The 15702-nt window shown below is 43.7% G+C and overlaps 1 protein-coding gene across 1 annotated transcript; it reads left to right on the forward strand.

The window, feature by feature from the left end:
• Positions 1-323: 323 nt before the first annotated feature.
• On the forward strand, positions 324-13221 carry LOC128518678 (hemicentin-1-like). The gene is made up of 10 exons (XM_053491923.1): positions 324-460; positions 559-888; positions 998-1225; positions 2386-2649; positions 2767-3099; positions 3182-3412; positions 3514-3741; positions 4069-4323; positions 12519-12770; positions 12869-13221. Exons 1-10 carry the CDS (start codon positions 337-339, stop codon positions 13219-13221), a joined length of 2598 nt encoding a protein of 865 aa, XP_053347898.1. The 5' UTR covers positions 324-336.
• The last annotated feature ends 2481 nt before the right edge of the window (positions 13222-15702 follow it).

The raw sequence follows: 15702 nt of genomic DNA on the forward strand, positions 1-15702 counted from the left end.
CATGGACAAAATGTACACTCACTGCTCAACATCTCTCCTACTTGGTGCCATTGTAAAGATATAATCAATTTTTATTTGTGTTACCTGTCAGTGGCCATAATGTTATGGCTGATTGTTGTCCCTATAGCATAAAAATAAACAAATCCCCAAACATTGCGGACAAAACCCAGGTCTAGATTTCACCCAAACCCATTTTTTGTTTTTGCAGGTGATTGTCCTGTTAAAATTTGGCCTGTTAAATTAGTAAGGGAGTTTGGTGCTTCAGCCTCAGCTAACTGTTCCACAACCATCATCCACCATAGCATGGGATGGGAGGCATCACAGGGAGCAGTGGACATGGTGGAAAACGTTCAGCTCATCACCTGGAGGGTGGACAATCTCACGCACTACGACATAAAACCATATTGCTTCATGAATATGAAAACGCAGTGTTCAAACAACCTTCCAGTTATTGTTTACAGTGAGTCATATCTTACCTATTAGCTATGAGATATAAAAACTTCTGCCTTGTTCAGAATGCCATATACAATAAAAAGAATTTTGAATCCTTCCCTACAGAGCGTCCAGACCGGGTGTCTATCAGCACCGTGGATCACACAGGGCCAATGATTGAAGGTGGACAATACGAGCTCCGGTGTGATGTTCAAAATGTTGCTCCTGTTCGTCTCCTCACTGTAAACTGGTACAAAGGACACCATCTTGTGGAAAGAGAAAGCCTTTCTGGTGAAGACAAATTTCCTGTTAATGTAAATGTGACACTTCAGATCTCACCGAGTAAAGATGATGATGGAGTTCAGTACAGATGTGTGGCAGAACTGAACCTGGGACCAGAAGGACCGCAACATCCTCCTATAGTGACATCAGATCCTCTAAACATCACAGTACACTGTAAGTGCTACATAGAATAAAATAGGCTTTACATATCAGCAGCAGTATATTTGCATATTGCATTTTAGTCTAAACCAGAAGTTTCCCATTTTATTCTCTTTTTTTTCAGACAAACCTGAAATGGATTGTCTAGATTGGTCTCCTATAATAAACACTCCCTTGAGCTCCTATCCTTATAATGTTGTGGGAAACCCAACTCCACACATCACCTGGCATCGAGACGAATTACTGATCAGCTCTGATGTGATTCTAAGCAAAAATTACTCGGGCCGATATACTTTCTTTGCAAGCAATCTGATAGGAAATGCATCCTGTGTCATAAGTATCACAGTAGAGTGTAAGTGGAAAATCTGTAAAGATTATGATACTTTGAGAATTTCATTTTGTAATTTTTTTACTTAGAAATTTCCCTCTTATTCACAGTTACAATGCTATCCTGACAGTATTAAATCCTACCAAAGTTTAGAACGCGATTTCATTCTCAGGTGTCTCAAGGTTTCAGGGCATTAAGTCATTGCATGTTCACCCTTCAAATTTACTATTAATTCAGGGTTTGTCTGTTTAAATGTCTCGTGGGGTCTATAAGTTTTAGTAGCTACATGCCTTTAAGGCAATCACCTCTAAATCAGCATGATCAAAAATGACATGTCATTGAAGGACATCCAACACATATAATTATCACAGTTAAATGGACTTGTGTGTCATACACAAAGACTGTGTTTATTTGCATTGTTTATGCCATAATCTTTTGCAAACACACATTTTAGAAAAAAGGTAAATGTTGTGTTAATGAATGTAATGGCAGTGAAGATCACTATCAACTACTGTCAAATTGTATTATCTTCTTTCACTACAAACTGTCTTCTACTGTTGTTTTGCCCTTTTTGTTCTTAAACTTATTGTAAAACAGGTTGTGGTATGAATCATCTGAGTTGACATTATTTCTCATGGGGAAATACTTTGATATATGAGTACTTTGATATGCAAGCACTCGGAATGAATTACGCCTGCAATCCAAGGTTTAACTAGGTTTCACTAATCCTAGGATTGTGAGCATAATTAGTTCTGGTTTAACTAAACCAATTCTTGCTAAGGGAAAATACTGCATTGTATTGTTTTCAGGTAGAATAATAAGAACAAAAGTATTTTTCAAATAAGCTCCACTACAATTCTGGGCAGTAGGGATTTGTTTATGTAGCTACAAGAGCATTAGTGACCTCAGGTACTGAATAAGAGAACACAGTTATGTTAACAGGTTTTAGGCTTTCATTCACCAGAAATTTTTATCACAAGTACTGGTTTGACTTGAACGCTCCTCATGATTTGTTACATTCAACAACTGGTAAATTCTAACTGTTTATAATTAAACTGAGATATGATATATTTACAGCAAAGCACATACAACTGAGCATTGGAATAATGATCTCTATATACTATTTTGATAAGCATAAACCTCAGCTAAACATACACATGTGTTTGCATGATTCCTAACAATAGCACAATCCAGCCAATGCCCTGACCTTGTCCTGGACCCTCCTGAGCTGGTGGTGCGATATGGAGATCCTGTCTCAGTGAGCTGCCGTTCCCTGTCTGAATACACTGACCTGGGCTGGGATGTTTCACTGGGAAGTGTTTCATTGCTTGATAATCAGACTGTTATCTGGAAAACAGACAATCTGACTGACTGGGAAATAGTGCCAGTGTGCTACATGATCCTGAATGGTGTACAATGCAGGAGGACTCTCCCCCTCACCGTGTACAGTAAGCTGATTTACTGATCTTTGTGATAGCTAACATGTGGACCACAATCTCAAATAAATAATAACTCAAATACTATAAGAAATATGTTGAAGTCAGATAAATAATCTCTCTTTTCAGAGCTTCCAGACGAGGTGTCTTTCAGCATCGTGAATCATGTAGGACCGATGATTGAAGGCAAAAAGTATGAGCTCCAGTGTAAGGTTTATAATTTTGCTCCTGTGAACGTCCTCGCTGCTTTCTGGTACAAAGGGGAAAAGTTATTAAAAAATAGAGGATTTGCAGAATTGCCCACCAAAACTCCTAGTAATCGGACGGTTTCACATAAGATCACTGCTGGCAGAGATGAAGGTGAAGCTCAGTACTGGTGTGAGGCAAAGCTGAAACTGGGACCAGCAGGACCTCAGCCTTCTCCTACGATCAAATCTAATCTTCTTAAAGTTGCAGTTCACTGTGAGTGCTTTAAAGACGCTTTAGACATTACATATGTATCACAAAAGATGGTATCTTACATTGCTTTATGCCTATTTTTCAGACAAACCTGTAATTAAACCTTGTTCAGATTGGTCCCCTATGATACACACCCCCTTGAGCTCTTTTCCTTATAATGTTACGGGAAACCCAACTCCACACATCACCTGGCATCGAGACAAATCACCGGTCAGCTCTGATATGATTCTCAGCGGGAATGACTCGGGCACGTATGAATTACTTGCGAACAACAACATGGGAAGAGCATCCTGTGTCATAAAGATCACAGTGGAGTGTGAGTGGAAAAGCTGTAAAGACTATATAGGTGTCATCAATTGTTTTATAATTTACAGATTTACATATTTTGATACTGATGACTGTCTCCATTCATTTTAGATGCTCCTACATTTAGGTGTCCTGCTATCTATGAGGGGCAAGAGCATGACTCCTTCTTAGATAAATGTTTAGTTATGGCTTCTCCTGTAGCAAACATCAGCTGGGAAAAAGATGGAAAAATGGTGAACCCTCTTTATAATCTCACAAGGGAAGACAGCGGCACCCATGTGATTACGGCTGTGAACAAGCATGGAGTTGAAAAGCACAGTCTGACTGTTAATGTTCTGTGTAAGTTATTTTTCGTTGATTAATTGATTACTTCTCTGATAATACATCAAGCTGCAAATAACAGGTTTCTATTATGTGACTTACTATATTATGCGATTTATTTCAAATGCTGTTAATGTTCTGTGTAGGTTTCTTTCATTTATACCACAGTGCTGTTGAATTTAAGATTCATTGGTTTAAAATGTAAAATTATTTTATATATTAAAAAACATGTGCCTTATTCTCCTTATACCACTGCCATTTTATAATAAAAAAAGATCTATCCTACAGCTACAATACATACACAGCAATATATTAAAGATTTGCTTGTGTAAACATTTTCCACAGACGGCCCAGAGATTGAGCCAGACTATTCATCACATGTGATGCAGAAAGGTGAAGCTGTGTCTCTGAGCTGCACTGCAGGGGGAAATCCAGAACCTGAAGTGACATGGAGGTTTCAGAGTCAAACAAAAGCCACTGGGAGGCGGCAAACCACACTGACAATTTCTGAAGCCACATTTGCTGATGATGGTGTATATACATGCACTGCTATGAATGACCTTGGGAATGACAGAAGGACAGTCACAGTGCATGTAGAAGGTAAGACCAATAAGACTGGTGTAAATGAAGTCATAAAACAGATCAAAGAGAATACAAACAAGTAATAGATACCGACGTATAATAGATACTTAGTTACTATGTTGTGAGATTGATGTCCTCTTCAGTAAGTTTATCAAGTGTCTACTGTGACAGAAACTGTATTTAGTTACTGGCTAGTTGGATTTTAAGTTTATTCCAAAATACACATTATATATACACATCATCTTAAAACAATAATAACTAGTCTTATATATATTATATATATATATATATATGCTAGTCTTATGTATTATATATATATATATATAATAACTATATTTTACTAGTTAATTAAATTTTTCTGCAATATTTCTCCTACTGCAATATATCTTTATTTTTACTTGTACAGTATATTTTACCAGTTAACTTTATTTTCTACCGTATTACCTTTATTCGTATTTATTTCTTATGTTTAAGCTTTTATTTAAAGGTCAATGGTAGTCGAAAAAGCATTTCACTGCATATCGTACTGTGTATGACTGTGTACGTGACAAATAAAATTTGAATTTGAATTTAAATTTGAATTTAGTCAGCTATCCACAACTCATTGTCTATACCGCTTTATCCTGTATTTAGGTTTGTGGGGGCCTGGAGCCTATCCCAGGAGGCTTAGGGCACGAGGCGGGGTATACATTGCACAGGGTGCCAATCCATCACAGGGCACACACACATATAGACTCACTCACACACTCATTCACACACAGTGGGCAATTTGGGAATGCCAGTAAGCCTAATCTGCTTGTCTTTGGACCAGTCCATATTATTATGAATTCATTATTTTAGTACAGTATCAGCTTTAAAATAACAGATTATAAATGCATTTAAAAACAAAGTTTAGTTTCATTGCCAAAAATACAGTAGATTATTATTATTATTATTATTATTATTATTATTATTATTATTTTTACCTTTATTTAACCAGGCAAGACAGATTAAGAACAGGTTTCTTATTTACAACCGTGGCCTGGCAAAGGCTAAGCCTTTTGGGGGAAGTAGGGAAACTCATAAAAATAAAACATTTTAAGAAATATAAACGAAATTACGAAAAAAAAAAATGAAAGCAAAAACAGTAAATAAGAAAAATAAATTAAATAAATAAAAAATTATATATATATATATATATATATATATATATATATACATATATATATACATATATATATATATATATTTATATACATACACATACACATACATGTACATACGGACACAAGTGCAGGTCTCCTCCAATCCTTTATTATTTTTCTTCTTTTTAAATAATAAAGCAAAACAAAACAAAATTATGAGAATAGAAATAAAAACTGTGACCAGCTGCAAGATTCTTTTTCTTAAGTAAAAGGAAAACCCGGAGCGCCGACGTCCCAAACGGGGGAAAACAAAAAACAAACAAAAACCACTCCGAAGAGGAAAAAGGCCTTGTCCGGGAGACGTGACTGTAGTTCCGTCGGTGGCCAGCAGGGGGCGATAGGGCCGAAGCCCGCTGAACTGCACGGCCGCGAAGAAGGGCGAGAGCAGGCCGGCTTCGGGAAGGAAAACCGCAGCGCAGGGCACACTAAAGAAGGGGGGAAAAAACAGGACCCAGCCTGGATGCAAAGAAGATAAAAAAAAAAAGCAAAAAAGCAGTCCTGGATGATACTGGCTTGGAGCCAAAACAAACTACACAGACAAAACTAGACAAGACATGAAATGGGCAAGCGATATGGTTAGCGACACGGAACAACGGTCTGACACAGGACAACGGAAAAAGAGGGAATAAATAGGGCGAGTGATTACAACGAACACGAGGGGAACAGGTGAGTGCAATCATCTTAATAGAGTGATAAAGAGGAAGTGGGAGGGAAGGTGGTGATGTCAGTGACGCGGACACATGGCGAAGTATCAAAACAAACGCCATGTGCTTGAATAGACATGTAAACAACACAGGGGGAAGAGGAAGGTTGAAGAAAGAAAGGAAAATGAAAAACTTAATGATCAGACCAGGGGTTTGACAGTACCCCCCCCCCCCCCCTTGGGCGCCACTAGGCGCCCCCAGGGAGGGGCTCACCTCGTCGTCGACGGAGGTCCTCGACCAGCGCCTGATCCAGAACATCCCGAGCCGGAATCCAACTCCTCTCCTCTGGGCCATAACCCTCCCAGTCCACCAAGTACTGAAAACCCCGACCTCTGCGACGGACGTCCAGCAACCTCCTAACAGTGTATACTGGGGAGCCATCCACTAGACGGGGGGGAGGGGGGGTCGGAGCAGAAGGGGCAAGAGGTGAGGAAAACACAGGTTTGACCCTAGAAACATGAAATACTGGGTGTACCCGACCAAGCGTGGAAGGAAGCTTGAGCCGAATCGCCACTGGGTTCAAGACCTTTGTGATCCGGTACGGACCGATGAACTTGGGAGCCAACTTGCGTGAGGCTACCCTGAGAGGCAAGTCCTTGGTAGAAAGCCATACTCTTTGACCACAAACATAGTTAGGGGCAGGAGTCCGGTGGCGATCGGCCGCGGCTTTGGTCCGTCTACTAGCCCGGGCCAAGACCTCCTTAGCTTTTCTCCACGTGCGCCGGCAACGTTGAACAAAAGCCAAGGCAGACGGAACTGCCGCTTCGGGTTCCTGTGGAGGGAACAGAGGGGGTTGATAGCCAACAGAACACTGAAATGGTGACATACCTGTGGCAGAAACCGGTAGAGTATTGTGGGCATACTCTACCCAGGACAGCTGTTGACACCAGGAGGCCGGATTGTGGGATGCCAGGCAGCGGAGAGCACGTTCCAAATCCTGGTTAGCCCGCTCAGACTGCCCATTGGTCTGGGGATGAAATCCAGATGACAGACTCGTTGAGGCCCCGATCTGTCTGCAAAACTCCTTCCAAAACCTAGAGACGAACTGTGGGCCCCTTTCGGAGACCACGTCTACCGGAAGACCATGAATCCGGAATACTTGGTCAACCACCACCTGAGCAGTCTCTTTGGCGGAGGGGAGCTTGGGAAGAGGGATGAAGTGGGCTGCTTTGGAAAAGCGGTCCACCACCGTGAGAATGACCGTGTTGCCCCTTGACTCGGGGAGGCCAGTGACAAAATCAAGAGCTATATGTGACCACGGGCGGGCGGGGATGGGTAATGGGCGAAGCAGACCAACGGGAGGCGAAGGTGAACTCTTGTTCTGGGCGCAAACTGAGCAAGCTGCCACGAACTGCCTGACATCCTTGGTCATGGAGGGCCACCAAAATCGCTGACGGATGGAGGCCAGCGATCTCCGAACTCCTGGGTGACAGACTAGTCTGGATGAGTGACACCACTGGATGACTTTGGGACGCAGTCCCAAAGGGACATACAACTTGCCCGCTGGAACCCCTCTGGGTACACGGCACTTACGCAGGGCCTCCTGCACCTCCCTCTCGACATCCCATGAGAGTGAGGCCACCACCACACCCTTGGGCAGGATGGTGTCGATGGAGGCCTCCTTCTCGGGGGTCTTAAACAGGCGAGAAAGGGAGTCTGGTTTGGTGTTTTTGGACCCAGGCCTGTAGGAGAGTGTAAAATTGAAACGGCTAAAGAAAAGGGACCAGCGGGCCTGTCTAGAATTTAGTCTCCTGGCTGAACTGATATATTCTAGATTTTTGTGGTCGGTCCAGACCATGAATGGTTGGTTTCCCCCCTTTAGCCAGTGACGCCACTCACCCAAAGCCAGTCTGACTGCCAACAACTCCCGATTACCTATGTCATAATTCCGCTCAGTGGGGCTCAGGCGGTGGGAGAAGAAGGCGCACGGATGCACTTTCCCATCCCGAAGAGAGCGTTGTGACAAGACCGCACCAACTCCAACATCTGAAGCGTCCACCTCAACAATAAACTGTTGCTCAGGATCTGGAGTAGACAAGACAGGAGCAGAGACAAACCGGGACTTTAATTTATCAAAGGCCTCCTGGGCCTCATTACTCCATTTAAACAGTACCTTTGGAGAAGTGAGCGCTGTTAAGGGTGCAGCCATCTGACTGAAGTTCCGGATGAAACGGCGATAAAAGTTGGCGAACCCCAGGAACCGCTGCAGAGCCTTCCGAGAGTCAGGAGTTGGCCACTCAGCTACCGCCCTTATCTTAGCAGGGTCAGCTCTGATCTCACCCGCCGAAATTATGAACCCCAAGAACGAAACCGACCTAGCATGGAAAACGCACTTCTCCGCTTTAACGAATAGTTGGTTCTCCAAAAGCCGTTGCAACACCTGGCGGACATGCCGAGTGTGTACCTGCAAAGAGGGGGAAAATATCAGGATATCATCTAGGTACACAAAGACAAATTGATTTACCATGTCTCTCAGCACATCATTGACCAGGGCCTGGAAGACAGCAGGAGCATTGGTCAGACCAAAAGGAAGGACCCGGTATTCAAAGTGTCCTGTGGGTGTGTTGAAAGCTGTCTTCCACTCATCTCCCTCCCGAATACGGATAAGGTGGTAGGCGTTGCGCAGGTCAAGCTTGGTGAAGACCTTGGCTCCCTGCAAAAGCTCGAAAGCTGAAGACATAAGAGGGAGGGGGTACCTGTTCTTAATGGTGATGTCATTCAGCCCACGATAATCAATACAGGGACGCAGGGAACCATCTCTCTTCTTGACAAAGAAGAACCCCGCACCCGCAGGAGAGGAGGAGGGACGGATGAGGCCGGCTTTGAGGGACTCGTTAATGTATGTGTCCATGGCCTCTCTTTCCGGACCTGAAAGGGAATATAAATGACCCTTGGGCGGAGAAGTGCCTGGGAGGAGCTCAATGGCACAGTCGTAAGGGCGATGAGGAGGCAAGGACATGGCCCGGGACTTGCTGAACACCAGCCGCAGGTCGTGGTACTCCGCCGGGACCCCAGACAGATCAGCAACCTCCACCTGTAACACAGGACAAACAGAACCAGAAAAAGGGGCAGGACCAAGACAAGAAGCTAGACAATTTTGGCTCCAAGACAGGACAGAGTTTCCAGACCAATCAATGTGAGGGCCATGTTGTACCAACCAGGGGTGCCCCAGCACAATAGGAGCACTAGGGGAGTCCAGAAGGTACAACGTCTGTTCACGGTGATTACCTGAGACCACTAAGCTAACCTTGGGTGTCTGGTGAGAGACAGCAGTAATTAAGGTTCCATTTAGGGATCGGGCAGGAATAGGTTCAGGCAAGGGAATAGCCGGAATACCCAAACGTACAGCTATTGAGCTGTTCATGAAATTACCCTCAGCCCCTGAATCGACCAAGGCCGAGCATGACTGTGAAGTCTCCCCATACTGAACTAAGACAGATAAAACAGTGCGAGAGGAGGGGGATTGTGAAAAAGGAATAGCGCTCACCAGGATCCCCCGCTTCACTGGTGAGCCTTGGCTTTTGCTGGGCATGCGACGGCAAAGTGGCCTGGCTTTCCACAATAGAGGCACAGACCTTTGACCAGGCGCAGTTGTTTCTCCTGGGGCGTTAGGTGGAGGCGTCCCAGCTGCATGGGTTCAGGTTCTGGCAGGTCAACGGTCGCCGAGGGAGAGTGAGGGCCCTCCACCCTGCTAGAGGGACGGATCATCTGGCGCTGGTGCCGACGACAGAGACGAGCCTCGATGCGGAGTGCCAGGTCGATGAGGTCCTCAAGGTCGCGGGGCAGGTCATGCGTGGCCAGTTCGTCCTGTATCTCCTCCTCGAGTCCTGCCCGGAACATTGCCCGACAGGCTGCCTCATTCCAGTCACAGGAGGCTGCTAAGGTCTTAAACTGAATGGCAAACTCTGTGACTGAGCGGCCTGCCTGACGAAGCCGTGCAAGCTTCTCTGCTGCCTCCTGTCCTCTGACGGACCGGTCAAAAAGTCTCAACATCTCCTGTCGAAGCTCGTCAAATAAGTCACAACACGGGGCTCTGGACTCCCAGACAGACGTTCCCCATTCCCGAGCTTTGCCCGTAAGAAGAGTCAAGATAAAAGCTACCCTTGTCTCCTCTGCCGCGAATGTACGTGGCTGCAGGGCGAACACTACAGAGCATTGTGTCAGGAAGGCTCGGCAGGAGTTAGGGTCCCCGTCATAGGGAGGTGGGTTGTTACAGCGGGGTTCAGGATCATGACGTGAGGAGAGGTGGACGGTACCAGCTTGAGTGCCTTCCCGCTGGAGTTCCTGGATGCGTGCCGTGAGGTCTGCCACCTGGTTGGTGAGGAACTCGACCTCTCTCGTGGTGCTTGTCAGCCGGGTCTCATGCTGGCCTAGGAGCACCCCCTGTTGGGCCACTGCTGATCTGATGGGGTCTGGACCTGCTGCGTCCATGCTGGTCAGACCGTTCTGTCAGGGAATTGAAACGGACACAAGTGCAGGTCTCCTCCAATCCTTTATTATTTTTCTTCTTTTTAAATAATAAAGCAAAACAAAACAAAATTATGAGAATAGAAATAAAAACTGTGACCAGCTGCAAGATTCTTTTTCTTAAGTAAAAGGAAAACCCGGAGCGCCGACGTCCCAAACGGGGGAAAACAAAAAACAAACAAAAACCACTCCGAAGAGGAAAAAGGCCTTGTCCGGGAGACGTGACTGTAGTTCCGTCGGTGGCCAGCAGGGGGCGATAGGGCCGAAGCCCGCTGAACTGCACGGCCGCGAAGAAGGGCGAGAGCAGGCCGGCTTCGGGAAGGAAAACCGCAGCGCAGGGCACACTAAAGAAGGGGGGAAAAAACAGGACCCAGCCTGGATGCAAAGAAGATAAAAAAAAACCCAGAGAGAGGGAGAAGGGAAAAAAAGGTGAAAAAGCAGTCCCGGATGATACTGGCTTGGAGCCAAAACAAACTACACAGACAAAACTAGACAAGACATGAAATGGGCAAGCGATATGGTTAGCGACACGGAACAACGGTCTGACACAGGACAACGGAAAAAGAGGGAATAAATAGGGCGAGTGATTACAACGAACACGAGGGGAACAGGTGAGTGCAATCATCTTAATAGAGTGATAAAGAGGAAGTGGGAGGGAAGGTGGTGATGTCAGTGACGCGGACACATGGCGAAGTATCAAAACAAACGCCATGTGCTTGAATAGACATGTAAACAACACAGGGGGAAGAGGAAGGGAGAAGAAAGAAAGGAAAATGAAAAACTTAATGATCAGACCAGGGGTTTGACACCTGCCCATTTACAACACTTAACACTTGTGTTTGCAAGGGCTGCTGTACAAAAAAAAAAAAAAACAGTTGAACCCTTGTCCAAATTTTTGGCAACAAGTTTATATATTTATTTCAATATTTAATGCATTGGACATTCGGTCTGTCATTTTGTGACATTGTTCTCCCCATCATGCTCAATTAGCTGTAAAACACTAGGGTTGGAATGTGAAACTGAACATTTATTCATTCATTCGATCATTCATTTATTCATTCATTCGTCTTCAATAACCACTTCATGTTTGTCATGGTTTAATATCTGAGGCAGGAATTTACCTTGGTTGGAATTTATTATGGCTTATCAAGCATCACCCATTCACATCTAGATGCATTTGTATTAAACAGTTTACCTACTGGTGTGCTTTTGACACATGAGAGAAAACTGAGGAAACTGGAAGAAACACATTCTGAATAAACTGAACAACTACACTGATTAGCTGTAGCATTATGACCACTCATCTAATATTTAATAGGTCCACCCTTTTGCCACCAAAACAGCCCTGACCCTTCAGGGCATGGACTCCACTAGAGCACTGAAGGAGTGCTGTGGTATCTGGCACCAAGCTGTCAGTAGCAGATCCTTAAATGCTGTAAGTTAAGAATTAACCAGTCTGTGGCTATGAACATGCATGCATTTGCAATGAACAGCAATGCATTGTGCGTTCATTGTGCGTTCTGACACAATTGTGGCCCTGTCCACCCATGACCTTGTTGCTGGGTTCACAAGTTCACCTTTCACCTGTCACAGTTGCTCAAATCTTTGCACATGCATGTTTTCTGATATTAACGCATCAACTTCATGGACAAAATGTACACTCACTGCTCAACATCTCCCCTACTTGGTGCCATTGTAAAGATATAATCAATTTTTATTTGTGTTACCTGTCAGTTATGGCTGATTGTTATGTTATGGCTGATTGTTGTCCCTATAGCATAAAAATAAACAAATACCCAAACATTGCGGACAAAACCCAGGTCTAGATTTCACCCAAACCCATTTTTTGTTTTTGCAGGTGATTGTCCTGTTAAAATTTTGCCTGTTAAATTAGTAAGGGAGTTTGGTGCTTCAGCCTCAGCTAACTGTTTCACAACCATCATCCACCATGGCATGGGATGGGAGGCATCACAGGGAGCAGTGGACATGGTGGAAAACGTTCAGCTCATCACCTGGAGGGTGGACAATCTCACGCACTACGACATAAAACCATATTGCTTCATGAATATGAAAACGCAGTGTTCAAACAACCTTCCAGTTATTGTTTACAGTGAGTCATATCTTACCTATTAGCTATGAGATATAAAAACTTCTGCCCTGTTCAGAATGCCATATACAATAAAAAGAATTTTGAATCCTTCCCTACAGAGCGTCCAGACCGGGTGTCTATCAGCACCGTGGATCACACAGGGCCAATGATTGAAGGTGGACAATACGAGCTCCGGTGTGATGTTCAGAATGTTGCTCCTGTTCGTCTCCTCACTGTAAACTGGTACAAAGGACACCATCTTGTGGAAAGAGAAAGCCTTTCTGGTGAAGACAAATTTCCTGTTAATGTAAATGTGAAACTTCAGATCTCACCGAGTAAAGATGATGATGGAGTTCAGTACAGATGTGTGGCAGAACTGAACCTGGGACCAGAAGGACCGCAACATCCTCCTATAGTGACATCAGATCCTCTAAACATCACAGTACACTGTGAGTGCTACATAGAGTTTTAGGCTTTACATATCAGCAGCAGTATATTTGCATATTGCATTTTAGTCTAAACCAGAAGTTTCCTATTTTATTCTCTTTTTTTCAGAAAAACCTGAAATAAATTGTCTAGATTTGTCTTCTGCCTTATTATGATTGGAGCTACACATCCTGCTCCTGTGCTCTCTAATTTAAATAATTTCTGTTTATATTGTACTCTCAGCTGCATAACACACATGGTGTTATATTATCTCTATCTGTTATCACCCAAATGAGGATGGGTTCCCTGTTGAGTCTGGTTCCTCTCAAGGTTTCTTCCTATTGCCATCTCAGGGAGTTTTTCCTTGCCACTGTCGCCATCACCGTTGGCTTGCTCATCAGAGAAATTTCATTCATTCATCTCGTTATTATCTAGAGACACTTTTCTCACACATACACAATTTATTATTATTATTATTATTATTATTATTTTTTTTTTCGTGAATTTCTTTCATCTTTGTGAAGTTGCTTTGAGACAATGACCATTGTTAAAAGCGCTATATAAATAAAATTGAATTGAATTGAATTGAATAGATTGGTCTCCTATAATAAACACTCCCTTGAGCTCCTATCCTTATAATTGTAAGGGTTAACCCCTAGAGGGCGCCAAAGCGCCCAAAGACTGGGTTTGGTTATGTTTTGTTTGTAGTTTGTTTTAGTTGGACTTCAAGTCCCAGACTGCACCTCGGTCAGGTGACATAGGCATTCACCTGAACCGAGGGAAGTAATTAAGTTTATTATAAATAGCCTGACTGAAGTTCAGTCAGGCGTCTAGCTTTTGTTGCCCTTTATATGATTTCTGTTGGTGTTATTTTGTGTTCTTTGTTACTCCAAAACATCACCTGGCATCAAGACGAATCAATTCAATTCAATTCAATTTTATTTGTATAGCGCTTTTAGCAATTGTCATTGCCGCAAAGCAGCTTTACACAATCAAAAGAATTATTGCAGTTTGTATGAAATGTGAATGTGTATGAATCTAAACAGTCAGTTTGTCCCTGGTGGGCAAGCCGAGGCGACAGTGGCAAGGAAAAACTTCCTGAGATGGTAATAGGAAGAAACCTTGAGAGGAACCGGACTCATCAGGGAACCCATCCTCATTTGGGTGAAACAGAAAGCAGTAAATGATCTGCATTTATACAGTGTGTTAGGTGGCAGGCAGGTCAGCTATAATAGCTGATGTTAATTGATGTTAATATGGAGTCCAGGTAGTTATTGAAGACCCAGGTAGACTTGTAGGAAGTTCCAGTCCTGAACTATCGAACTGTCAAGTCCCCAGAGAAACAGTTGCCAACACCAGTCAAGGCCAGAACCATCTTCTAGGTAGAGAGAATCATTCTCAGACACCAGACGCATCCCAAAGAGACACACGGGGCATCCATGTGACAAGATCTCCAACCAGAAGCGGGGCACCAGGATGGGTCAGACAGGTCCGGAGGGCAGAGGGAGTCTGGATCACTGGCAGCTCAGGAACGACATGTGTAGCTCGACAGAGAGAGAGAGAAAGAGTGAAAGGGGGAGACAGGAGGAGAGAGGAAAGAGAAAGAGGGGGAGAAAGAGAAGAAGAGGAGAGATGGCAGTTAGGTATGGTCACAGTCACACAATGTATAATGTGAATGTATATTAACTGTAGAGTGCGAGCAGAGACTCCGGCAGGACTAACTATGACAGCATAACTAAAAGGGAGAGCCAGAAGGAAACACAGACATGAGGGCTTCCTGAGATGTAATGCAAACAATCACCTCACCATCAGCAAACCTGAGTGATCAATGAGAGTGAGGAAGACAGCATCCAAACATACCAGTTCACCATAAAACTCTACGTCCATGAGTCACCCAGATCTGCTCCTTTACCTAAGGCAAATCTATTTATAAAAATGCTTGGCTAAATAAATAGGTTTTTAGCCTGGACTTAAACACTAAGACTGTGTTTGAGTCCCGAACACTATTTGGAAGACTATTCCATAATTTTGGGGCTTTGTAAAAAAAAAAGCTCTGCCCCCAGCTGTATTTTTCATAATACTGACAGGTAGCCTGCATCCTTTGATCGAAGTAGGCGTGGCGGTTCGTAAGACACTAGCAGTTCGCTCAGGTACTGCGGTGCGAGACCATTTAATGCTTTATATGTCAAGAGTAGTATTTTAAAATCAATGCGAAATTTCACAGGGAGCCAATGCAGTAAAGATAAGATAGGGGTGATGTGCTTATATCTTCTGGTTTTAGTGAGGACTCTCGCTGCTGCATTTTGGACTAGCTGAAGCTTATTTATGCAGCTAGCTGAACAACCAGACAGTAAGGCATTACAATAGTCCAACCTAGAGGTGATAAAAGCATGAACTAGTTTTTCTGCATCGTTTAGCGACAATATATTTCTTATCTTGACAATATTTCTGAGGTGAAAGAATGCTATCCTGGTAATATTATCTACATGAGCTTCAAATGAAAGGCTGGAATCTATAATCACACCCA

The sequence above is a fragment of the Clarias gariepinus genome, chromosome 3 (assembly GCF_024256425.1).
Source record: "Clarias gariepinus isolate MV-2021 ecotype Netherlands chromosome 3, CGAR_prim_01v2, whole genome shotgun sequence".
NCBI lineage: Eukaryota > Metazoa > Chordata > Actinopteri > Siluriformes > Clariidae > Clarias > Clarias gariepinus.

Coding starts and splice junctions, on each gene's coding strand:
- LOC128518678 (XM_053491923.1), top strand. CDS start 337: ATGGTGGAAAACGTTCAGCTCATCACCTGGAGGGTGGACAATCTCACG. Junction 1,226..2,385: donor CATAAGTATCACAGTAGAGT/GTAAGTGGAAAA, acceptor TCCTAACAATAG/CACAATCCAGCCAATGCCCT. Junction 3,413..3,513: donor CATAAAGATCACAGTGGAGT/GTGAGTGGAAAA, acceptor CATTCATTTTAG/ATGCTCCTACATTTAGGTGT.